This window comes from Balaenoptera borealis, assembly GCF_965194805.1.
Source record: "Balaenoptera borealis genome assembly, chromosome: 14".
Classification (NCBI taxonomy): Eukaryota; Metazoa; Chordata; class Mammalia; order Artiodactyla; family Balaenopteridae; genus Balaenoptera; species Balaenoptera borealis.
Genome location: NC_138875.1, coordinates 61915863 through 61940378, shown reverse-complemented (window position 1 = coordinate 61940378; position 24516 = coordinate 61915863). Strand labels below are relative to the sequence as shown.

Genomic DNA, 24516 nt, shown 5'->3' with positions numbered 1-24516 from the left:
CCGGCCCCTTTCCTAGGACCCAGCCTGCGTGGAGCCCTCCTACTCACCCCATCTCACCCACTTTTCCCTCTGGCAGACAGTAGAGGGGGTTAGGGTGGGAACCTAACAAATGAGTTTGTATTCCCTTTGACTTATTGGAATAGTCCCGATTTCCTTCAAATCCAGATGTAAAATAGCACTTTTTAAAAAATGGTTGTTTTATGAAATCAGATATCCTCTACCTTCTCAGAAAATAAATTAGTTTAAGTTCCTTCAGGAAACGGTGACATTCTAAGGAACATTCCTAGATATGACCAGAGTGGTTATCATTTGAAATGTGTGCCCGTGGGGTATCTCGATGAAGATATCGTCTGATTAGATTTGTCATCTGTTATTGTGAAGCTTCTCCTCTTCCCTTTCACTTTTAAAACTGTCCTGGCTTGGATGACAAATTGGTCCACTGCAAATAACCCAATAGTCTGGGGTTGTGTGGGGTCCGAAAGTGGGCTGATGTGACAGTACAACTCACCTAAGAATTAACAAGGTTAATAGGACTTTGGGGTCAGAGCAATGATTCCTGTGCAGAAAATCGAGCAGGTGAGGGCACACAGCATCTTTCTGCTGCAAACTCCCAAAAGGCCATCATGGGATCCACCTCTGAAAATATGAAATGACACAGAAGCTCACAGATCCAGTTCCATCATCTCATAAATGATGAAACCGACCCCGAAGATGGGAAGCGCTTTATCTAAAACCCAGCAGGCAGCCAGTGTCGGTCGGCGTGGAGACCCAGGCCCAGGCCCACTGTGCTCATCCACTGCGTTCCTAGTTCATCTCCCCATCATCTTCTCTTTTTGTCCAGGACGGGTTGACATCTAAAGGAGTCAGTGTCATTTTTTAAAATCCTTATTAGAGACCGTTTGGTTGCCTGCGTGTTCCCCTCTCTCATTGCCTGAACCCCGTGTTGGCCATATGGCTGTAACGTGCAGTCAGGGTGGCCCCTCCAGAGCACTCGGAGCTTGGTGGGGGAGCTATAACTCCAGGAACCTGAAACCCTTTAACGGTTCCATGAGCTCCTCGAATTCCCTACTCCCAGAGGGGACCCCAGAGGTAGCTCCATTGTCCTGAATGGTTTCCATTTTGCCCCATGGTCACTGACTGTGGACGTCTGACTGTCCAGCCAGCACACAGTAGGTCCCCTAGTGCAGCCACATGTGATGTTCATCGAGGAAATCAGCCATCCAGTATCGCAAGGGTCAGCCGGGTCACTCATGCTCAGGCTGAAGATTAGTGCCCCAGGAGCCTCTGTGTCAGGCACTTTGGGGGGTGTGTCCCTCTCTGGGGTTAAACTCTGCGTGTGAGCTGCAGTCACACCTCTGTCTGAGCTCTGTTGGCTGCGTCTCCAGTACTGTGATCACCCAGTAGCAGCTCAGCCCTAACTCTGCCACCCTTCCTCCCTGATTGTCGGGTGACAGGAGCTGAGGATTTCAGCCAATGGGCTCTCGCCCTCGTGACATCCGCCAACACCTAAAACGTGATCCTAAGAAAACCATTCATTAGGCTCAATGAACAGTTAACAGACAAAATGGCCCTGCCACTGCTAGATTTCCTTTGTTGTTGCCTTTTACCATTTTGTTTCATTTTTTTGATGTTGGTTTATATCCAGTTGCATATCAAACCAGCATCTCTTGTCCAAGCCATCTAGTTTGGTTCAACTGAATATCACTCAGAAAATGGGATGGAAAATTCAGTTTGTTGTGGTCAGTCCTGAGCTTCCCTCTTTCCCTTTGGAGACTGTGTTTAAAAAAAAAAAGAACATTTTTATATAAACTTTACATGAGCAGATATTGCTGTGTAATCAGTTCAGCTACAAAATGCTCTCAATGAACTCAGAATTGGGTGGGGGGCTGTGAATAAGACATGTTTCCTTTCATCAAAAAAAACTCAGTTGTAAAAGTGGAAAACTATGAATTCTGCTCTGTGAGAGAAGGGTCGGGACTTGTCTTTATTCTAGTTCCCTGTCCCACCCAGAGAGTGACATTTCATCATTTATCAGCTGTTACATTCTTTTCAGCCCAGTACTGCTGCGTTTTATCTTCCCTTTTCCGTCCCGGAGGCCCCGCTGCGATGGTCGCTGTCCGTGGTGCTGGAGTGGCGTGTGGTTTGCTGCATGGCGGTGTCTGGGTCGCTGACCGTGTGTGACTCATGTTCCAGCGCTGTTTTAACACTGTGTCTCTGTAACTGCGCTGCTAGCTGCTACACGGAAGCAACCACGCTGTTGTCAAGGCAGTCCACCCTTGATGATTTAGATGGACCAGACACTGTTCCTAAAACAAGTGAGCGCGCTCGGCCCGGGCTCCGTAAAATGCTCAGCATGGATGTGTCCTCTTCGTCAGCTGAGAGCGCCAGCTTAGCCTCCAGGTGCTCACACGTGCATGCGTTGTCCGTAACCGTGTCACCTCCCCCCTGGGTCATTGCACAGATGAGTTCTTGTGACCTGTGTGTTTTTGTTCATTTTTATTTTAAGAATGTGCATGACTAACCAAAGCATAACCACCGCCCTTCCTGGGATACAACTGGTCGTTCCCAGGACAGCATTCTATTAAACTAACTGCTCTTTGGTTTTTGTCTGTTAGGAGTTTCTTTAAAATCCTACTATAAGCATTGTCCTTCATTTTGTAAGTATTGCACACTTTTTATTTCCAAAGGAACAAGCATGTTTCCTCCTTGGTTGAGGGCTCAGGTAGGTGGTCCTCACAGGGAGAAATGGGTCAGGAAGGGCAGGAAACTTTTTCTCATGATTTCATCCAAAGATCCATGAAGTAGGGGAAAAAAATCCCAAAATCCCGTATGTAGTCACATTTAGTTGATACAGAATGAATCTGTCCATGTTTTATATGCATAATTAACATAAAAGTCAGGACATATTTTACCATTGGTTTTTTAAAAAGAATATTACTGTGCAGTAGAATATATCACCTTTGCAGACCTTAACTTGTTTGGTTTGGAAACGATTACTTTGGGCTTAAGTTTTCTCATTAAATCCTATGATAAAACAATAATCATTTAGAAATGAAATTACTTGCGTAAAAGCCAAAAGCTCTTTTTTGAATTGCCTTTGAAAAGTCAGCAGGAGCACAGAAGCATGAGCTGCATTGTGCTTATCCTGACACCAAACAACCTACCCAAATAACCCAATCCAAAACTAATGTCAACGTTGGCAAATCAGGGGGTTGTTGAGTCCTTGTTGCCGGCAGCTGTGTATCTCAGTTCAGAGCTGCAGGAGGCTGGTGCCTGGTGTTTCTGGGAATGCCATGGCCATTTGAGATGTCTTCTGGCTGGCACATGCTATGCCATTCCACTCTGTTGATTCCTGAACGTACCAGGATTTGCTGAATCCCTTTGGGGCCAGACCTCATTTAAAACCACAGAGAGCGTGCCTGTGATCGTTTACGGTCCCACTGGAAGTTAGACCTGGTGTGGGGCTGGCTCCAGTAGTCTGAAAACTCAGTGGGGTGATCAGTCAGTTTCACGGCCATGTCTAATCAAGGTAAGTCTTAGCCAAAAGCTGGTTGTCTTGGTGTTCCGACAGCCTTCTACGTGATGTGCACGCTTAGAACCAAAGCCCTGGGGACACTGAACACCCCTGAGTTAGGATCAAGAGCTCATACAAAATGTGGTTCTTCAGTCTCAGGGCTCAGCCAAACGCATTCATTCATTCATTCACATGTGTGCTCCAGTGTCCGTGACAAGAAAAATGGGTACAGTCTGCGCATTTGAGCATCTCAGTGTTTACGGCTCCAGCTGCTCACACATGCCGTTCAGATAGCAGCACCTTCTCAGATCTAACAGATTATCGCTCTACACCCAGCAGACTCTGCATCTCTAGATGACTTTTGCCCCGTCCCCTTCAGGGCTGGGTGTGTCGAGGTAGACAGTATAGAAGGCACGCTTTGAATTTCACGGCTCTGGCTGCTGTATTTCACTTCCAGCTTTTCCTGCACGGACCTGGCAGGGAAAGTTAGAAGGACAGAAGGGATGCAAGAGAGAAGAACAGGAAGCAAAAGTAGAGTGAAGATAATGGCAGAGGAGCTCATGAAAAATGAAGCTGGAAGGGGAGCTGGCAGCGGAAAGTCGTTGGGAGGAGAGAGAGCAGGAGGGCAGCCCAAGCTGGGGACTCAGCCCTGGAGAGAGACCCTCAGGGCAGAGAGTGGTGGGCAGGGCCTCCACATGCCAGGCGGTGGGGAGCCAGGGGCGGGGAGGTGGTGAGCATTCAGTCAGATACAAGAGGCACCAGTGAGAAAAGGCAAAGGGTGAAAACACAGGGAGAAGCAAGCATGCAGAAAGTGCGCCGTGTGTCATAAAGCATGCCATTGTCTTGCCAACGGTCCATCATTCCTGTCCTCCCCTTACGGATCTGGGGTCCATTGAGAGTAGAGTGTATCTTGGCTGAGACCTGCGGACCCAGCCAGCTGAGGCTTCTCGTTTCCCTGAGCGCCTTTCTTTAAAATCCATACACTGGGAGGTGAGCTGAGCTCACTGTGTCTTGATTGGAAATAAACACCAGGCCCCGTGGCTGGGAATCTTGATGGGATTGAAAACCTCTGCTCAGGAGGGTTTAGCACCCTGGGAACCTCAGCCCAACCCACCGTCTCTGCGGACCAGAGAGATTATCCAGAAGGAGCAAAGCAGATGGAACACGGGGGAGCGAGGGGGCGTTTCCCCCCACGTGCCTGGATGCGCGGCCGTGGGTGCCCTCGGGAGGGCAGGGAGTGGGATGCTGAGACCAGGCGGCGCCCGTCCCTGTGTCCCGACAGTGAGCCCACGCAGTGCACGATGCTCTACTCGCGCCAGGGGACCACAGAGACCATAGAGGAGGTGGAGGCCGAGCAGGATGAGGAGGCGCCTGAGGAGGCCCGGGACACCCAGTCCCCACAAGACCCCACGGAGGACGGCGACGTGGAGGCCCCGCCCTCCTACAGCAAGGCCGTCAGCTTCGAGCACCTGTCTTTTGACTCCCGGGACGACTCGGGGGGCCAGACCCACATGGCGGTCAGCCCCGACGACAGCCGCTCGGACCGCCTGGAGGCCAGCATCCTGCCACCCCTGACGCATGAGCTGACGGCCAGCGAGCTACTGCTGAACAAGTAAGAGCCTCGGCCACAGCAAAGGCCACAGCCGGGAGTGTCCCTTAGTGCCCGCTGGGCTGCTGGGCGCAGAGACCCGCGTGCAAAACGTCCACTGGGATGTTTACAGGCAACGTGCTGCTTTCAGTACTTCCTGCACCGCAAGTAGGAGCCAACTTGGTGCTTCTACCACTGAATCGTACAACCAGCAAAGTGTCTGTAACTGACACGTGTGCTCACATATCTTTTTTATTTATTATTTATTTATTTGTTTATTTTTGGCTGCATTGGGTCTTCGTTGCTGCATGTGGGCTTTCTCTAGTTGCAGTGAGTGGGGGCTACTCTTCTTTGCGGTGCATGGGCTTCTCATTGTGGTGGCTTCTCTTGTTGCAGAGCACGGGCTCTAGGCATGCGGGCTTCAGTAGTTGTGGCACGCGGGCTCAGTAGTTGTGGCTCGCGGGCTCTAGAGCACAGGCTCAGTAGTTGTGGCTCACGAGCTTAGTTGCTCCGCGGCATGTGGGATCTTCCCGGAGCAGGGCTCGAACCCGTGTCCCCTGCATTGGCAGGCAGATTCTTAACCACTGCGCCACCAGGGAAACCCCTCATGTCTCTTTCTGTAGCACAATATGAGGTTGATGCTGTCAGACACCTGGGGACCCGGGAAGCAGGGAGGGACAGCAGGGTCACGCCAAGAGGAAATCAGTCGTCTGGGGGAATTAAGACCCACGTAGTGTCACTCTGCTTATTCTAACAGGATGTTCCGTGACGATGAGCTGGAAGAGTCGGAGAAGTTCTATGTTGGGCAGCCCCGCTTCCTGCTGCTGTTCTACGCCATGTACAACACGCTGGTGGCCCGCTCGGAGATGGTGTGCTACTTCGTCATCATCCTCAACCACATGGTCTCCGCCTCCATGATCACCCTCGTGCTGCCCATCCTGATCTTCCTCTGGGCCATGCTGTCCGTCCCCCGGCCCAGCAGACGATTCTGGATGATGGCCATCGTCTACACAGAGGTAGGCCTCGGGCGGAACTGGCCTGCCCGTCACAGGGCATCACTCTGGGTGGGCCTGCCCGACTCCAGACAATTTCACATAAACAGTCAGTGAAACGGATATTCTTAGGTGGACACATGATTATAACCAACAGTTACCTGGTGCCGGTAATTATATTTATCTTTTCACGTTTCACACCTCATACAGCATAGGGGCTAATATCATTCCATCTAACAGATAAGGAAATAGCCTCAATGAGATTAAATAATTGCCCCGAAGTTACCCAACTAGTGAGTGGTGGGGGAGGCCTTTGAGGTCTGGTGTCTGCCCTGTGGTTTCAGCCACCAAGACGGTGAGTGAAAGGCAGAAACAAGCACGGCCCCGGGGCCAGTGCCCAGTCAGTGAGTGGACATTGGATCAGACAATACAGTAAGCACTTGGAACAGTTTGATGCAGCCTGCGTTTTTCCCATTTTTAAACCTAAAGCCAATTTCCACACATCAAAACACAAAGTCACATGCCCACCCCCTTAAAAGTCTGAATAACAGAAAAGGAGAATTGCCACCCCGTTTTCATCACCTGTGAGGGGACAAGAGACACTCTGCCCAAATGTACGAACCTGCTTTTCTGTCCTGCCCTGTTGTGTACGTAGCAGTTCACAAACTCCCATTGCAACCATAAAACTGGGAGTAAAAGGGAGGCTCTTACAGACTTTGCTCCTTGGGCCATCACAGTTCTTTGTCATCTTAGGTTTGTGAAGAAGCCTCATTTTCTTACCTGGCTCAGAAGGAAAGTTTTCACTAACAGTGGAGCTGCAATTGCTTCTTCAAGGATAGTACTCATGACGGTGTAGAGTTAGAGTCTAGAAATTTTATAGGTTTACAAGTAATTCAACAGCAAAATTAAAACAAAGTTTTGTATTAAATCATCTCCAGAGTATTCATTTTAAAGTATTGCTATCATGTATCTTATTTCCATAATAAAAATAAAAGATGTGAAGCCAAATACATATCCATGACTTTAGTTACTCTGTCTAAATAATGGCTCTTAAATATTACTTCCATTACATGACTTGGTGATCGGGGCATAAGTGACTCCCTGTTTGGGGCCTGGGGATTCTCCCCAGCGCCTCTGCAAGAGGAGCTTCTCACCCCCGCGTGACGTAAGGGCAGGTTCTAGGAATGTGGAGAAGGGAGAAAGAGCCGCTGACGCACAGCTTTCGTCTTGAAATGAGATCTTCCCGGTTCAAAGTGGGGCTCTCCATTTTCTCTGTCACACTGAGGCGTTGTTGACGTTAATTCCCTCCACAACCCAGACTTTGGGCCACAGCTGGGGGCTATGCTGGGCAAGAGGAAACAACAGAAAGTTTTAAAAAATGGTCGTTCCTGTTTCTCAATGGTCGCAGATTCCTGTGGCAAACTGATGAGTGTAAACGGAGAATTGCCTACAGTTCAAAACCACACTGCGTGGGTGGGCGCCGGTGCAGAGCGCGGCGGGTGCACGGCCTCGTGTAGCCGGGGTGGGGGGACTCGGCAGCACAAGGGGGGGACGTGGGAAGGAGGAGAGAAGTTCAGCAAAGGACGAAAGCAAAGCCAGTCCAGTCCTTGCAAAGAAACGAAGGCGTAAGACAGCCCGGCGAGCGCAGGACGGACGGGCCATGATGGGGCTGCAAGGAGGCTGGAGGGGCGGGCAGCAGAGGTGCCCAGGGATGCCTGTCCACGGGGTTTACGCTCAACCCTCGGTCCCTTGGATTGAAGGAGTTGAACGGGACACGACTCCGTCAAGTGTGTGTTTTAGCAAGTCTTTATACAGAGTGAAAGTGGAGGCTTGGAAAACAGCCTGGGTGAGAAATATCAGGGTCTGGACCGATGTCACTGCAGGGGGGCTGAGAGGAGGGGGCAGAGGAGCAGGTTCGGGAAGGGACACTGGGTGGGGTGCAAGGGGGGTTGTGGATGGGCTCTAGCGTCTGTGTGGGTACCCAGTGTGCGGGGCGCAAGCACCAGGGTAAGGAACGCAGGGCTGCTCTTCACAGAGGCTGGACTTTGGGAAGAAGCGTGAGAGGAGGAGGGCTGAAGGGGCACTCTAGGTCAATGGAGGACTTGTAAAACTATTCTTATTGTTGGATTATGAGTAATGAATTAACCCCTGATGACGCAGACGTTGGACGACGTTTCAGTGTCCATCTCTGCAAACATCTCCACGTTTGCACCGTGAGCTAGTTACCAGCACAATTGGCAAGATTTTGTTTCATTCACTTTTATTTCTTCTTGAGGACTTCCAATGAGCAATAAAATGGTGAGAAGAGAGAGATGAGAATAAAGTAATACCGTGTACAGCGAGCCTGTGTGGTTTGCTCCTAAAGATTACAAATTCAAGCAATACCATAAAGTATAAAGATAAAGATCTTCCTGTTCTTGTTGGTTCTAATTACCATATTTAATAGCTGAATACTTGCGTAAATATCTAATTGAATCAGTAGAAATTAGCCAACTCCTCAACAGTAGCAGAAGTCATTTAAGCCGAGTCAGGAGTAACCTAAATGGCCCTGATGTATCCGTAGTCGAAGGCCCTGGAGGTGAGATTCTGCGCTTGTCCTAAAGTCAGAGTCTGAGAATGAGAATTTGTTATTCCACACGGTGTGTGCATTCCCAGCAACAAAACTGAGACTTTTTTCCCTTAATTTTTTGTATCACTGTTTCTCTTATAGAACTATTCTTAAAAGGACTCGTTTTTTAAACATTTCTATCATCTGTGTGCAGGTGGCAATTGTGGTCAAGTATTTCTTCCAGTTTGGGTTCTTTCCCTGGAACAAGAGTGTGGAATTGAACAAAGACAAGCCTTACCACCCACCCAACATCATCGGGGTGGAGAAGAAGGAGGGCTACGTTCTCTACGACCTCATCCAGCTGCTGGCCCTCTTCTTCCACCGGTCCATCCTGAAGGTACTGCCCATTCACAGCCCCTGAAAGATTCCCCGAGAACCCGAACATTGGGATCGCGTGGGGCCGAGGGGCCATGGGGTGGGGTCTGTGTGTGTGCTCTTTTTTTCTTTGTTAACAGACAGTTGTGTTCATTTCATTCATTTTCTCCAACACTGTGTGCTCAGTAATGGAGTTTGTAATAAATCAAGGGGAAATTTCCCCCTATTTCTACCCTGGGTTGAACACAGCCTAATTAACCCAACGCACGAATGGTGAGCAGTTCTTACCTCCTGATCCACGGAGTTCTACCCTAGTTCTACCTCCTGATCCACAGCAGATCATCAGGGAGCTGCAGTTTGGGGTCTCCTCTCCATCCTGACCTCAGCCCACCCCCTTCTAGTAGCATTGCTTTTCTTGTAGTTTCTTGTCGTGAAACCACTGGCTTTAGTGAGAGACCATCTACATGATGGGCCCGGGAAGCCCAGGGCTGTGCTCCCGGAGAGCACAGCCTGAGAAAGCCACTCCCTCGTTGCTCTGGGAAGACCTGCCTACAGAGTGACCTTCTCGGGATCAGTAACTCCTGTCATCCCACTGAGCATCTGTGGGGCTTTTTCTTCTCACACACTGTGAATTATAAGCTAAACTTGTAATATGCCACTCAACTCTAAAAATTAGATATTGATGTGCCTATGGTCACAGTCTTACTTTCCTTCTCTTATTTTTAACCTTGTCTCGCATAACGTATTTTAAATTCATTTTATCAAGTAGTATCTTTATTAGTTCCTTTTGAGAACAAGGTTGGCCTCAGTTAATGCATACACACACGTACACGCACACATACATGTAACAGTATGTTCAATGTCTGTCCTAGTCAGTGGGCTGTTTCAAACAGGCTTTCATCTGTGTGTACCATGACCAAGACCTTTACTCTGCCTTCTGTCACCTTGCAAACTGCAAGTCCCTAACCCTTCATTTGGTGGGGGGTGGCTTACCTGAGTCATTGGGGTGTGGTGAGTTTGCAAAGGTATTTATCCAAAGGCACCTGTTAGCCAAAATAAAATTTGCTTAATTTTTCCAGTTCTTCTGATGAATATGTTAATTACCTGAATGTAGCCAGTTTACTAATTCTTAATGAACATATTAATAGATGTTTAACCTTATTTTTTTAGATCTAGAAATTAAAGTTTTAAATTTCAGCATTTAAGACACAGTAGTATAATTTTGGCCACTTCCAAATTCTCTTGCAAATTCTGAATCCTTTTGCATGTCATTTTAAGGAAATTATAAAACTTTAGATATTTTTATTACTTTTTCATCAACATTCAAATGGTTTAACAGCTATGATTTTATATTTAAAGCACACAATAAATGAAATTTTGGTGTTTCATATTGCTACACTTACTCTGATTTCGTCTTTGAAAATTTCTTATATACAGTGAATATATTTGAAGTACTGTTATGCTGAAATTTTGGCTAATGGTATGAAAAATGCTTTTTGTAATGATAAATCCTTTCATAAAAAGACAAAACTATCCTACAGCTTTTGAAAAAATAAGCCTTTTAACAATGCTGCTTTGAAATCCAAACAATTAAAAACTATGTGCAAATTTCAAAAGTGGTTAAAGTTATCCTATTTATATGAATCACCATAATTTTATAAATAATTGGAAGAATTAACAAACCTAAATAAATATGCTACTAAGAAAGCAGTGAAAGAATCCAAATATGTTAATAAAGTGTTGGCAAAAGACAAAGCCACTTTTAAAATGATTTGAAAGAAATCAGTATAAACTGAAAAATCCCATTATGATTCCCATTATGACATCTAAAATGTCTGCTATAAGAATACATTCATTGAATGTGTTTAAGAAATAATATATCAAGAGATATGGGAACATATGTATATGTATAACTGACTCACTTTGTTATAAAGCAGAAACTAACACACCATTGTAAAGCGATTACACTCCAATAAAGATGTTAAAGAAAAAAAAGAGAAATAATATATCTATACATAAATATTTAAGAATAATCTGTGAATTAGGTGACTTTGTCTCTGGATGAATGGATCGTTCTCTGAGTTGGTTTGGCAAATGGGCCTGGAGCTCTTACTCTGTACAGAGTCAGAGGGAGGACTGGATGGGGTCCTGGGGATAAATGCTAGCCTGGCAGCCAGGGCGCTCAGGGGGCGGACAGCTCGCTGGGCAGCTTCGCCCAAGGTCAACACCAGGGCGACTTGTGGTCCACGTAGCATCTCATTCCAGGAAAGTCCTGCTTCCTCAGCCCTCTCTTCTGCAGTCCTCCCTCCTGTCCTTACCGGCCCCCTTTATCCCACTTCCTTGAAGCAAAAACCAGGCTCTGCAGGATGCATCACACACTCTCACACGTGGGCCAGCATTGTTGGAGTAGAGTATTTGCAGGTCTGTTCCTGGGTCAGCCGTGGTGATCCCAGGTGATCCCAGGATTCAGGTCTTGTGGTGCAGGCTGGGGGAGGGGCAGCACCGTAATTCCAGTACAGATATGTGGCGAGCACGGGGCGGGGATCAGTTCACCCATGGTCACTTCAGCTCGGTACTGCAGGTGCACGCTGTCAGCACAGCAATGTGTGCTGGAAAGCACTTCCGCTCAGGGAACCAGCCGCGCGATTCTGGTTTGACTTCCACCCCATCATCTGTCTCCATCTCCACTGAAGAGCCAAATGCTATGGTCTACACCAACCGCCTCCACTCTGCTGGGACCGTCGGAAAATTATAGATGATACACTTTCTTAGAATCCTTTGCACTGCTTTGGGTTTCTAATCGTTTTTTAAATTTCAATTTTATGGACGTATAATTGATGTATAATTGACAAAGTTTTATTGACGTATAATTGACAAATGAAATTGTAAGGTATTCAAGGTGTACATGTAGTGATTTGATAAACGTATACATGGGGCAAAGGTTCTCTCCCTCTGGTTAAGTAGTGCATCCAACACCTCCGCACCTGCCTCCATCTTCGTTTGGTGACAGCATTTAAGTCGCACTCTCCTAGCCAGTTTCCGCTGTACAATAGTGTTGTCAGCTACAGTCGCCCTGTTTTATGTCTATCCTGAGGGACGCTCTGGTGGCCGGGATGTCATAGGGCAGAATCCCAGCCCCCGCCCCGGAACGGCGGGCTGAGCTGTCCCTTCCCTGCCTTCTCAGTGCCACGGCCTGTGGGACGAAGATGACATCGCCGACGGCGGCTCTGACGAGGTGGGCTCGGACGATGAGCTGTCCCTCGGCCACGGTAGGAGGGGCTCCTCCGACTCCCTGAAGTCCATCAATCTGGCCGCGTCCGTGGAGTCGGTGCACGTGACCTTCCCCGAACAGCCGGCCGCCATCAGGAGGAAGCGCTCCAGCAGCGGCTCCCAGACGTCCCAGGGCTCCAGCTTTTCCTCCAATAGGTCCAAGAGAGGTATCTGTCACACGGTGTCCCCAGGCTGTACCATTTCCCTGGTTCCAGTGGGTCTGGGGCAGGCGAGTTTGTTGGGTGCTGTCGAGGAGACAGATAATTGTGATGTGAAAAGAATGTACTTTGCAGCCAGACAGACGGAGTTCCGAGTCCGGGCTGGGCTGTGTGTGTGGCCCGGGGCTATCACATCACTCTCCAGGGTGTCTGTCTGAGTCGTCCCCGGGACAAGGATTTCAGGTCGTGGGGAAAAGTGGCCAGCACGCCGCCTCGTACCTAGTGGGTGTTGGATATGGGGTAGTTATAAATCATATCCAGAGATTTTGCTGGGTATAAATCCCGATTTATTTTGAAAATACATACATTTAGATTTAATCGATGGAAACTTTTAGCCAAACCATCTTAGTTATTTCCTAAGCTAGTTATTAATTTCTTACTAACAGCCAGTAACAGGAAAGTACATATGTGTTCCAGTTGCCCCTCTGGGGGTAACTCGGCTTTTGTGTTGATGGTGCTCCTGTCTGAAGCCTTCCAGACACTCTGTATTCATCAGCAGAAGACATTTTTCAGGCAGACACTGGCAGGTCATCTCATATTTGTTTTACAGTTAGAGAAATTTGGACCTGAAAAAAGGCATGGGTCCTGGACCCAATCTAGAAAACCCACAACAAAAACCTGGCACCCCACTGAGCACGATAAAAACTGTTCTCCGGTCTACTTCTTCCTGGGACAGAGGTCCCACAGCGGCCCAGGAAAGAGCCAGCAGTGGGTGTGAAAACCCACGGATGCCTTTGGCTAAGGAAGCAGAGTTGAGGCTGCAGATTCCAAGTTCTCCGCCTCTGTTCTTACGGGCATCTGTGTGTCTCACCTTCTAAACAGCTTCAAGCCATCCTTCTGTCCTGGGGGCGGCGGGGCTTCTGCAATATTTACGTCGACAAACCCCGCAACTCACGGTGCATCTCGGTTTCTTTTTATTTTCAGGCAGCACAAGCACCCGAAACAGCAGCCAAAAAGGAGGCAGTGCTGTGAGCATCAAGCAAAAAAGCAGACGGGAACTTTATGTGGAGAAGCTTCAAGAACACTTAATCAAGGCAAAAGCCTTTACTATAAAGAAGTGAGTGCGTGAGAACGCCTTGGGGCTGGGGAGCTGGTGTCACTTACTCCATATCAGCCAGAGGTGACGAGTGAAGTGACTTCTCCCACCACAAACATCATCTGCTTCAGGCAGAACGAAATAGCCCATTGTGATACTGCTTTTAAAAATCACTTTCCAATAAGGATGATTTATTTTTACATCCACTGCATTTCTAAACACACTTTTTCTATTTGAACACGGGCTCACGGTGTGTATTTCCAGGCATATGAAAGAGTCCAACCAGACAGAGAGGAAATGAAATCAAAGCTGGAAGGTTCTTAGATACACTTACCCCATAGAGGGAAACCGAGGTGCACGCGGGAAGTGGTTTGTCTGTCACGCAGCCCAAGTTCACCAGCCGAGTTCACAGGCCCCTCCCCCAGGTGACAGGCAGCAGACAGGAGTGGAAACGGGGGAGGTGCAACAGGGCTGGCCCCGAGTCTGGGCTCTGAGACCGAGGGCGCTGCTCACCTGAATGTGGCCTTGAATTGAAGGCGGAACCCAGAGCACAGTGAAGATAGGGGGACAGGGGCTGCGCAGACAAGCCAGGGCCAGGGCACAGGGTCATGAAGGATGGAGCGAGGTGAGCTCCAAAGCCCAGGGTGCTGCCCGGGACCCGGGGGACACAAAGGGTCGGAAATGGGAGGAGCAGGGGCTGCGCGGCGTTTACTGGGTTTCAGGCAGGACCACAGGCCCCGTTTGCTCTCACCGCAGCCCTGGCCTCCCGCCTCATTGCTTATCAGACCTGTTCCAGAAGCGCAGAGGGCTGGGTAGCAGGATCAGGGCCTCACAGGTGGAGAGTAATTGAATCAGGGGATAAACCGGCCCCTCATTTCCGGGGCTACCGCTCCATTATGCTTCAAGGAGAGAAGAGGTCTGTGGTCCCGTCGGCCATGAACTAGTGCACAGTCTCTGTTGGGGCAGGAGCCCCCTTCCCCCAGCAGACTGTCCTGAGGTCGGGGGCAGGGGGTGAGAGCTGGTGGGAGGAGGGAAGCAGAGGATGGAATGATCTGATCACTGTATCCGGTGGCTCCTGCATCCCCCTCTCCGGGTGTCTGTCTGACAGGACCCTGCAGCTCTACGTGCCCATCAGACAGTTCTTCTACAACCTCATCCACCCCGACTACAGCGCCGTGACCGACGTGTACGTGCTCATGTTCCTGGCAGACACTGTCGACTTCGTCATCATCGTCTTCGGCTTCTGGGCCTTTGGGGTAGGTCAGGGACCAAGGCCACTGCACACCAGGGACCAGCGATGCTGTCCTGTGAGTGTCACCGGGCCTGAACCTGTGGTCTCCCCCCCAGAAACATTCAGCCGCGGCCGACATCACCTCCTCGCTGTCAGAGGACCAGGTCCCGGGGCCCTTCCTGGTGATGGTCCTCATTCAGTTCGGGACCATGGTGGTGGACCGGGCACTGTACCTCAGGAAGACGGTCCTGGGGAAGGTCATCTTCCAGGTCATCCTGGTGTTTGGAATTCACTTCTGGATGTTCTTCATCTTGCCTGGTGTGACTGAGAGGTAAGGCCTTCAGAAGCTAGAGCCATGGGGGCCCCTTTCTCGCAGACAGTTTCATAGGGATCAGCCCGTAGGAGAAGGAAAGGTTAGGGGGTTTAATCAATATTAAATTCAGTGTGAAGCCAAGGTGTGAGCTGATTCCTCAGAAACATTATCACTGCATTTTGTACGCATTCTCAGACCTAGTGCTCTCAGATAGGGAGGGGACAGGCTGAGTGGTCAGCGCACACCTGGGGTCCTCGTGCTGTGACCTGAGCAGATAGAGCTACGGACTGGAGCGCGGTGTTAAGAGCGTAAGGGGATGAGAGGACGCAAAACTGTGTCACATGAGAAGTGGATGAAAAGAACGGAGTCTGCTCAACTGGTAGCGAAAGGGGGTGCAGGTGACGAGGGGTCTGCCTCACTGGGTCCTTCTGAGAGGTAAACACGGCAGCCCCCGTGCCACTGCTGCTGCAGTTAATACAACTATTGCCGTGAAGATGCCTTGGAGGCCGAGGACGTGGGTAGGGAAGGGCTGGTGCTGTCCCAGGAGGGGGCTGGAGGCCGTCTTTCCCTCTGTCCCTTGAGCCCCCAGCTCTGGCCATGCTGACCCTCCTCGGTGCCCCCTCACAGCCTCTCCCCTCCCCTGGCAGGGCTCCCCTCCCCCAGGTCAGATCTCAGACCAGAGCGCACGCCTCCACCCAGAACAGTGCTGGGGCCAAGTTGGTGCTTCACGCATGAGCAGATGAATGAGTCAGTCCAGGAAAGAAAAACCAGGGAGACCCCTATCAACGGGAAATGCAGGCAGACCATGTGGATACGGCGGGTTCGGTTCTAACCACTGCAACAATCGGGTGGCAGGAATTTTCTGGTTTCCCGGTGCCTATAAAAGTTATGTTTACACCAAATTGTAGTCTGTTAAGTGTGCAATAGCATTATGTATTAAAAACACAATGTTTATACCTTAATCTAAAAATACTTTATTGCTAAAAAATGCTACCCATCACCTGAGCCTTCAGTGAGTTACAGTAGTAACATCAAAGATCACTGATCACAGGTCACCACAACAAATATGATCGTAATGAAAAAGCCTGAACTATTGCAAGAATTACCTAATTGTGACACAGAGACACGAAGGGAGCAAATGCTGTTGGAAAAATGGTGCTGACAGACTTGCTGGACGCAGGGTGGCCACAAACTTTCCATTTGTAAAAATCACAGTATCTGTGAAGCGCAGTGAAAGGAGGCGTGCCTGGTATCGGCTCTGGTAGACGATGAAAGCAAAGGGTCTGCAGAAGGGGCGCGGGGAACTGTCCACATAACATGAGAGGAGTGACCTTTTTAAGAACGTGTCATGAAAAGGTCTTCATGTGTACCATCAGTCTGATCTCTTTATCAGACCTCATGAGTCATTCACAGCCAAGTCTTAGGAATAACCTGTCCGTCAAGCTGGCAAGCACCATTTTTGGAGTAGCAAGTAATAAAAATGGATTTTCCTAATGTTGTTCAGAAACCGACTCAAATGTAATTCTCCACGAGGAAACCAAGTCTCTTCTACCAATGGCTAGACTCACGTCTGCCCCCACCTGAACGTTCAGGCTGACTTTTTGATCTCAGTCTAGGGAATCATTGCTTTGTGATAATAAATGGTGGCAATGAAAATATTTTAAAAGGAAAATTGGAATTAGGATAATCTTTCCTGAGTCTAAAGTAGAACTAACTAAATAAAGTGTTGTTACTCAGAAGATACCCAATAGCTCCGTAAGCCTCCCATTCCACACCAAAAGCTAGGGGAGTAAATGTAGCTCACATGATAAAGATAATTCAGAATAGGGCAAGCCGTTTGTAAAAATATTAGAATTTGTTCATGAGAACATTGTGAATCTTATTTTTTTTAAAATAGTTTTGTTTTTCTTTTTTAATTTATTTTTGGCTGTGTTGGGTCTTCCTTTCTGCGCGCGGGCCTTTTCTAGTTGCAGCGAGTGGGGGCTTCTCATTGCAGTGGCTTCTCTTGTTGTGGAGCACGGGCTCTAGGTGTGTGGGCTTCAGTAGTTGTGGCACGTGGGCTCCGTAGTTGTGGCACACGGGCTTAGTTGCTCTGTGGCTTGTGGGATCTTCCCAGACCAGGGCTAGAACCCGTGTCCCCAGCATTGGCAGGCAGATTCTTAACCACTGGGCCACCAGGGAAGTCCCTGTGACTCTTATTTGTTAGTCTTTAAGATAGAATAAGTACAATTTTCTCTGTAAATATTTAATTATAGCTGTCTCTCAAAGCAGAGAAATAAGCCAAATTTAACACCCAGGATAGCTGGATGGTGAATTTTGGTAATTTGTCTGATATTTAAAAGCATCAAGGAGGCATTCTCCAGCAGCTCTCATTGAAATTCTTAATTTCAGAGAAGAAAAGACCTTAAAAATCTTTCTAGACCTACTGTCTAACTTTCCAGATGAAGACAGGTGAGCCCATGTGGAAGTGTGACCTCCCCAGAGTCACTCAGCCAATTACTGGAGGGGCCAACCCCCAATCCCAGGGCTCTTGCCCCTACTGTGTGCTACATCTACTGTATACTGCACCCACTGTATACTGCACCTACTGTATACTGCACCTACTGTATAGTGCACCTACCATATACTACATGTACTCTATACAGCACCTACCATGTATGTGCTACACCTACTGTATACTACACCCACTGTATAATGCACCTACCATATACTACACCTAGTGTACACTACACCTGCTGTATACTATACCTACCGTATACTGCACCTACTGTATACTGCACCTACCATATACTATACCTACCATACACTGCACCTACCGTATACTATACCTACCATATACTGCACCTAATGTATACTGCACCTACTGTATACTGCACCTACCATATACTACACCTACCATACACTGCACCTACTGTATACTATACCTACTGTATACTGCATCTACTGTATATCGCACTCCTGCCCCCATGGGAAGCATCCTGTACTTGCTTCCAAGATTTTTATTTTAGGTGACACAACCTACTATTTCACTCTGCAGTGTGAAGAAGATTTGATTATTCCAGCCAGTCCCAAGAGAGAGTTCCAGAGCCCTAGAGCCTAGATCTTTGCCATGTCCTGACAGGGGGTCCAGCAGAGACCAGAGCTTCCAGAAATACTGCAACGGTGAAGCCACTGAGAGTCCTTTTAGCATTTTAGTCCTTTTAGGTCAAATTGGCAAATGGTTTGGTTATTCCTGCTTGTATTGGTGTCCTGTTGCTGCTGTAACAAACCACTGCAAAGTTAAGAGTTTAAAGCAATGCAGGTGTGTCGCCTTGCAGTTCTGCAGGTCAGGGGGCAGACGCAGGTCTCACTGGACTGATTCATGTGTGTGGGCAGGGCTGTGGTTCTCTCTGGAGGCTCCAGGGGAGAATCCACCCCCTGCCCTCTTCCAGCTTCTAGAGATGCCCGTGCTCTGCACCTGTGGTCTCCTCCTCCATCTTCAAACCCAGCATCTGTTCCCCTGCCGCGTCTCCCTCTACCCATGGCTGAGCAAGGCTCTCTCCCGCTAAGGACTCACGGACTGTGAGGCCACCTGGACAGCCCCGGGTGCTCCCCCCTCTCCAGGTCCCCGACCTTAGCACGTCTGTCAAGTCCTCTTTGCCATGGGAGGTCACGCGTTCCCAGGTTCTGGGGACTAGGATGTGCACATCTTTGAGTGGGGGCTGGGGGCATTCTTCTGGCGACCACGCTGTCCTGCCAGGCTTTTGAGGAGGTCAACAGCATAGCGACAACACCTGCCAACCAAACATGGCTGAAACATCTGCTATAAGGACCGAATGAATGAGAGCTTCTCCGGGGTGTCTTACAAATCGTGCATATTCAATTCAATTTCACGTTTATCGAGCACCTCTTAGGCCCAGGGCAGCAGACCAGGAGAAAAGGGCTGTGACACCCATGTGAATAAAGCAAGGACCCGTCGGCCTTTCACACACTGGGCTCCCAGGCTCCCGACACTGTGAGAGTCACCAAACTATGGCCACACAGGTCCTTTCTTCTCCTGGGATCTCACCTTTGGGTCTCACCTAATGGTCATCCCTAGTGCAACAGACTATCCTGTCTTTGGTTTTGGTCTTTAATTCACAATGTATTAGGATTGGTGAGCCTCAGGCGTCACTGCCGGCACGTCAGTGACAACATAATTTCTTGACATTTCAAACTGTGCTGCTACTCTTTAACCTCCAAATTCATTTTTCCTCCTTCAAATATTGTTACTGAAAATTTCATTCATTGTTTAAAGAGAAACCATTGATTAATAGTCATATTGTCTAAATCCTTTCCAAACAAGGAAAGCATAAGGGGAGAAATAGATTAGGAGTCTTTTAAGCTCTACAGAAGAAAATTAGGGCTACCGGTCATAACATTGAGGACAAGGAAGCTCGGATATCTTGAATAATTTATCTGATAAATGGCTTTTTCTGTGTGCATCACATCATTTAGCCCACAAATATCCAGGGGTTCCCTACAGTTTACACAGCTCTGCACGGTAGGTGCCGAGGGAGACGGCGAGGGCGTGGCTCCAGCCTCCGGGAATAAACCATGTAGAGACGCCACAGACGAACGCTTCCCAGTACAGGACAACCTCAGTGTCCCTAATTACGGTTAACATGATTGCTTCAGGATCTACAGGTTAACTAGTACTTATTCCAAGTTGACCCACTTTAACACCATAGAAAGGCAATTTTTTTTAGTAGGTAAAACAGGGGTTGGACCTTTTATAAAGAATAGAAGGCAACACAGTTTTAAGTCTTTGATTATAATTTTGATAAATATAGAAGAATTCTTTCCCATGTAGTTTTTATATCAAGTATCTGTAAAATCAAAGGGCATTTTCCTGGAGAGATTAAAAAAATGTTATTTCCTAAAGTTCTACCAATATGGACAGTTCCTAGAAAGATGAGTAACTGGATAGTTGATGGGGGCTCTCCGTAAAGTATCTGATATCTTACTGGTAACTTGTCAAGCGCCCACCACGGTCAAATGCAGTTAAAGTAATTCATTAGGTCCTGAAATACTGAGGCTGGGTTTCTCCACAGCAGAGACACTCATAAGCAACATTTCTGAGATCTTTAGCTGCCGACATCCACGTGGAGGCCTCTAGGCCCCCAGACACACAGGCCCACATGCTCCTGGCTTGTTCTTAGATCTTGTCAACTAAAGAATAGCTGTTTTCAATAAAAAAAATAGTACATGTTTTCTTGTGATAACAAAATTGAAAATTAATAAGACAAATCCAGGATACAACATAAAGAGTAATACACTGCTTTGTCTAAAAAACTTAAAGTATCGCTCTTAATTTTAAACACAGGGAAGATTATACTCAAGTCTTACTGAGCTGAAAGTCTGATTAATTTTTAAAGATTTGTACTAATCATGTTCAAGACTCACAGAATGCTGCATTTATCCAGAGTTAAAAATGATCCTATAGGTCATCATTCTTTGAAAATGTGTTCTAATTTTTTTTCTAGTGTGAGATTTAGTTCCACTAAGTTTTTGTTCAGACTTACGCTAGCATTCATGAACTGTTCAATGCTACAGGTCTCTTCATTAACTGTCCACCAGGAGAAGGGACTACCATCTCTAGCTCTGAGGATGTCATTAGAAAAAGGCAAGTTAGTAGATCAGAGAGTCATGGATTTTTAGAGCGAGGGAAACTTTTCAAATAAAGACATTGATGTTTAGAAAAATGATGGCTTGAGGAACAAACTCCATAGCAAACAGAACTGGAACCAAAATCCAGGTGTCAAAAATGTATTAATCCCTGACCTGTCTTATGTATGTATAGCAAAAAAAAAAATGGGGGTTCATTTCTCAGAATTCTTTCTCCTGCATCTTCCAAATTATGCGTCCTGTCAAGTAAAAAACACATTTTGGTTTTTTCTTTGTTGAGCTTTAATTTGGACCGTGATAGCAGCACCATCCAAGTCCTGAGAAAATGTTTATTAGTAAATTCACTTAACAGTAATTTATTTTAATTATGGCTGAAACAACTGAATAATGCTCTAATAAATTGGGGGCATATTCATAGCAATTTTTTTTATAATTCTTTCTTTCTTTCTTTATTTTTGGCTGTGTTGGGTCTTCGTTTCTGTGCAAGGGCTTTCTCCAGTTGCGGCGAGCGGGGGCCACTCTTCATCGCGGTGTGCGGGCCTCTCACTGTCGCGGCCTCTCTTGTTGCGGAGCACAGGCTCCAGACGCGCAGGCTCAGTAGTTGTGGCTCACGGGCCTAGTTGCTCCGCGGCATGTGGGATCTTCCCAGACCAGGGCTCGAACACGTGTCCCCTGCGTTGGCAGGCAGACTCTCAACCACTGCACCACCAGGGAAGCCCAGCAATTTGTTTTTAATCATTAGATTTTCTGACCCTACCTCTTGCCTTTTGAAGAGATCCACTATGTGGAGAGAATTTACTGAATTGTCTTTAAGTGCCAGATGGGCAATTAAGCTTTTTTTTTTAATGCTAAACTGGTGTCCTTTTGTTCCAGAAGAGTATTCCATCCCTCCACTTTTCTGTGTTTTCACATCTCAGGAAGTTCAGCCAGAACCTGGTCGCCCAGCTTTGGTACTTCGTGAAATGCGTGTATTTCGGGTTGTCCGCCTACCAGATCCGCTGTGGCTACCCGACGCGGGTCCTCGGAAACTTCCTCACCAAGAGCTACAACTACGTCAATCTCTTCTTGTTTCAAGGGTGAGGATGCTCTGTGCTGTCACAGCCACTCACAGAGCGGGGCTGGCCGCGGGACGGCATTGTGTCCCCTCCCTGGGAAGGAGTGGAGAAGAAGCTGGTGACCTCAGCATGTGGGTCCCTGCAGGGCTCCTACAGTGTTTGACAGGAGAGCATGTGTGGCCCTTGAAACACCTTTTTGTGTGTGGTTCCACCCACCTGGCCAGGATGCTGCTCTAAAGTCAGCCGCGTGGGTTCGTTTTCTATTTCTGTATTGTGTATAATTACACTGATAATATTTCGGGATGAAACATTGGGCTCCATGATCCTAAGTATTCATATATTCTGGGCACAATGCAACAGAATATTTGGAATCTGGAGTGCTCCAAAATGCCTCTGGAATTTTGCTTGTGCAACAAGCCATCCATGGGAGGGGCATTGATTCCACTAATGTCACCTAATGTCAACCTGAATGCCACGCGACTTGCCTGTTCCTGGTAGGAAGTTATCACCACTCACACGGGCATGTTGGATCTTCCGTGCGAGGGTTTCGGTGTGAGCATCCCCTCCCGGTTCCCATGGAGATTATACCACAGGGTGAAGGGTCAGGCTGCTGGGGCACTGCTGGCCCCTGGAGCACCAGGCGTGGGGACCAGGGACTCAGTCACGGAGGAGCGTTGAGTGTGCCCGGATGTTGAGAACCACCACGCGTGTCAGAGTTTCACTGCGTGCTGCCCTGTGTGGGGAGGGGGCCTGACACGTCTTCAAGGGGGTGGAATAGTGCGCCCTCTCAAAGCTGAGGAGCTCAGGGGAGAAATCCGGGTGGCACCCCAAGCTGCTGGGAGGGTCTGGGATGAACCCCAGCCTGGAAGGAGTTCTGTGTCAGTCAAGAAACAAGGACCAAACCCAGACCCCAGAGGAGCCCAGGCCATCCCACTTCCAGCTGAAATACAAGGGACTGAGCCAGGGTCTCGATAGCCTCAGTCACCTAGTAGGTCCCCCAGCCGTGGGCCCTGCTGTGCCCCCGATGACGTGGCCGTGCCTGATGACTTTTCTTACCTGTCCTCATCTTTCCCCGACCAAGAGTATAACCTTCCCTAGCTCATTTGACAGCAAAGCCCCCGTAATTCAATGATCCTATGACCAGCAGATTCTCATAGCAGAAGCAAATGTTTAAAATGAACTTATTTACAAAACAGAAACAGACTCTCAGACTTAAAGAATGAACTTATGGTTACCAGTGGGGAAGGGATAGTTAGGGAGTTTGGGATTGAAATGTACACACTGCTGCATTTAAAATGGATAACCAACAAGAACCTACTTACTGTATAGCACAGGGAACTCTGCTCAATATTCTTTAACAACCTAAATGGGAAAAGAATTTGAAAAAGAATATATACATGTATATGTATAACTGAATCACTTTGCTGTACACCTGAAACTAACACAACACTGTTAATCAGCTATACTCCAATATAAAATAAAATTAAAAAAAAAAAAAGTTGAGTGAAAGAAAGGCACCAAAAAAAGAAGAAAAAAAAATGAGAAAAGAAAAAAAACCCAGCAACTTGAAAAAATAAATAAAAATAAAAAAGTAAAATTATGTTTGCAGATGATATGACCTTTTTAAAAAAATTTTTTTAACTGAAGTATCGTTGATTTACAATGTCGTGTTACTTTCTGCTTCACAGCAAAGTGATTCCGGTATACACACACACACACACACACCTAACCTTATAGGTTATTACAAAATACTGAGTATAGTTCCCTGTGCTATACAGTAGGTCCTTGTTGGTTATCTATTTTATATATAGTAGTGTGTAGATGTTAATTCCAACTTCCTAATTTATCCCTCCCCCCATATGATCTTTATATAGAGAAAATCCTAAAGACTCACTCAAACCTGTTGGAACTAATCAACATTTTCATTCAGTGAAGTTGCAGGATATAAAATCAACATATAGAAATCAGTTGTATGTTAAATTTAGCCAAAGATAAATGTAGCCAAGTGAAAGATTTGTACAATGAAAACCATGACTTTAATGAAAGAAACTGAAGACCCTTCAAACTTATTTGAAAAGGGAATTCCAGTTTGCTAAGACTATCAGTAAAAAAAAAAAAAATTAATTTTAAAAATGAAAAATACCTTTTTCAAAAAGGTATTTTTGTCAAAAAACAAAAATCCTTTATTGGACTTATAATGAAAAGCAGTTGTATTCCAAGTTGGATTTGACCATAGTGGTCACCTTGAGCATTTTTTCTAAGTTGTAAGGGCTGAAACAATCAGGACCTCCATGAGCCCTCGGGGTTGGCCAGGTGATGGGGGCCCACCCCACAACTGTCCCTGTAACAAGACGTGGTTCCTGCCAGGTTCCGCCTCGTCCCTTTTCTGACGGAGCTGAGGGCCGTGATGGACTGGGTGTGGACGGACACGACCCTGAGCCTGTCCAGCTGGATCTGTGTGGAGGACATCTACGCTCACATATTCATCCTCAAGTGTTGGCGGGAGTCGGAAAAAGTAAGCCAGTAATGATGCCTTAGCCCTATTTGTTTCTCTTAGATACAGGCTGTTATTAATAGGAACTTCTGCAAGTTTTCCAGCCAAATAAATGAAGCAGAAACTACTAGGACCTATAAATGCCCCATTGATTTCACCCCACGCGAGTTAGGAATCTTGGACCTGCTGTCGCCTTAGTGAGAATAGCATCCAGATTTGCTCTTCTTCTGGCAGCT

General features: G+C 47.4%; 1 protein-coding gene across 5 annotated transcripts in view; it reads left to right on the top strand.

Moving 5' to 3' along the window:
• Positions 1–24516, top strand: part of PIEZO2 (piezo type mechanosensitive ion channel component 2) — a 344750-nt gene that overhangs the window by 309720 nt on the left and 10514 nt on the right. For 4 of the 5 annotated variants that reach the window (XM_082354794.1, XM_082354793.1, XM_082354795.1 and 1 more), the window contains 9 exons: positions 4797–5126; positions 5860–6118; positions 8857–9039; positions 12202–12454; positions 13430–13562; positions 14650–14797; positions 14889–15103; positions 21649–21807; positions 24154–24301. In XM_082354794.1, the coding sequence (XP_082210920.1) occupies positions 4797–5126; positions 5860–6118; positions 8857–9039; positions 12202–12454; positions 13430–13562; positions 14650–14797; positions 14889–15103; positions 21649–21807; positions 24154–24301 (1828 nt within the window). Of the gene's footprint in view, positions 1–2232; positions 2401–4796; positions 5127–5859; positions 6119–8856; positions 9040–12201; positions 12455–13429; positions 13563–14649; positions 14798–14888; positions 15104–21648; positions 21808–24153; positions 24302–24516 lie in introns of all 5 variants that reach the window. The other variant, XM_082354797.1, reaches the window with a different exon arrangement.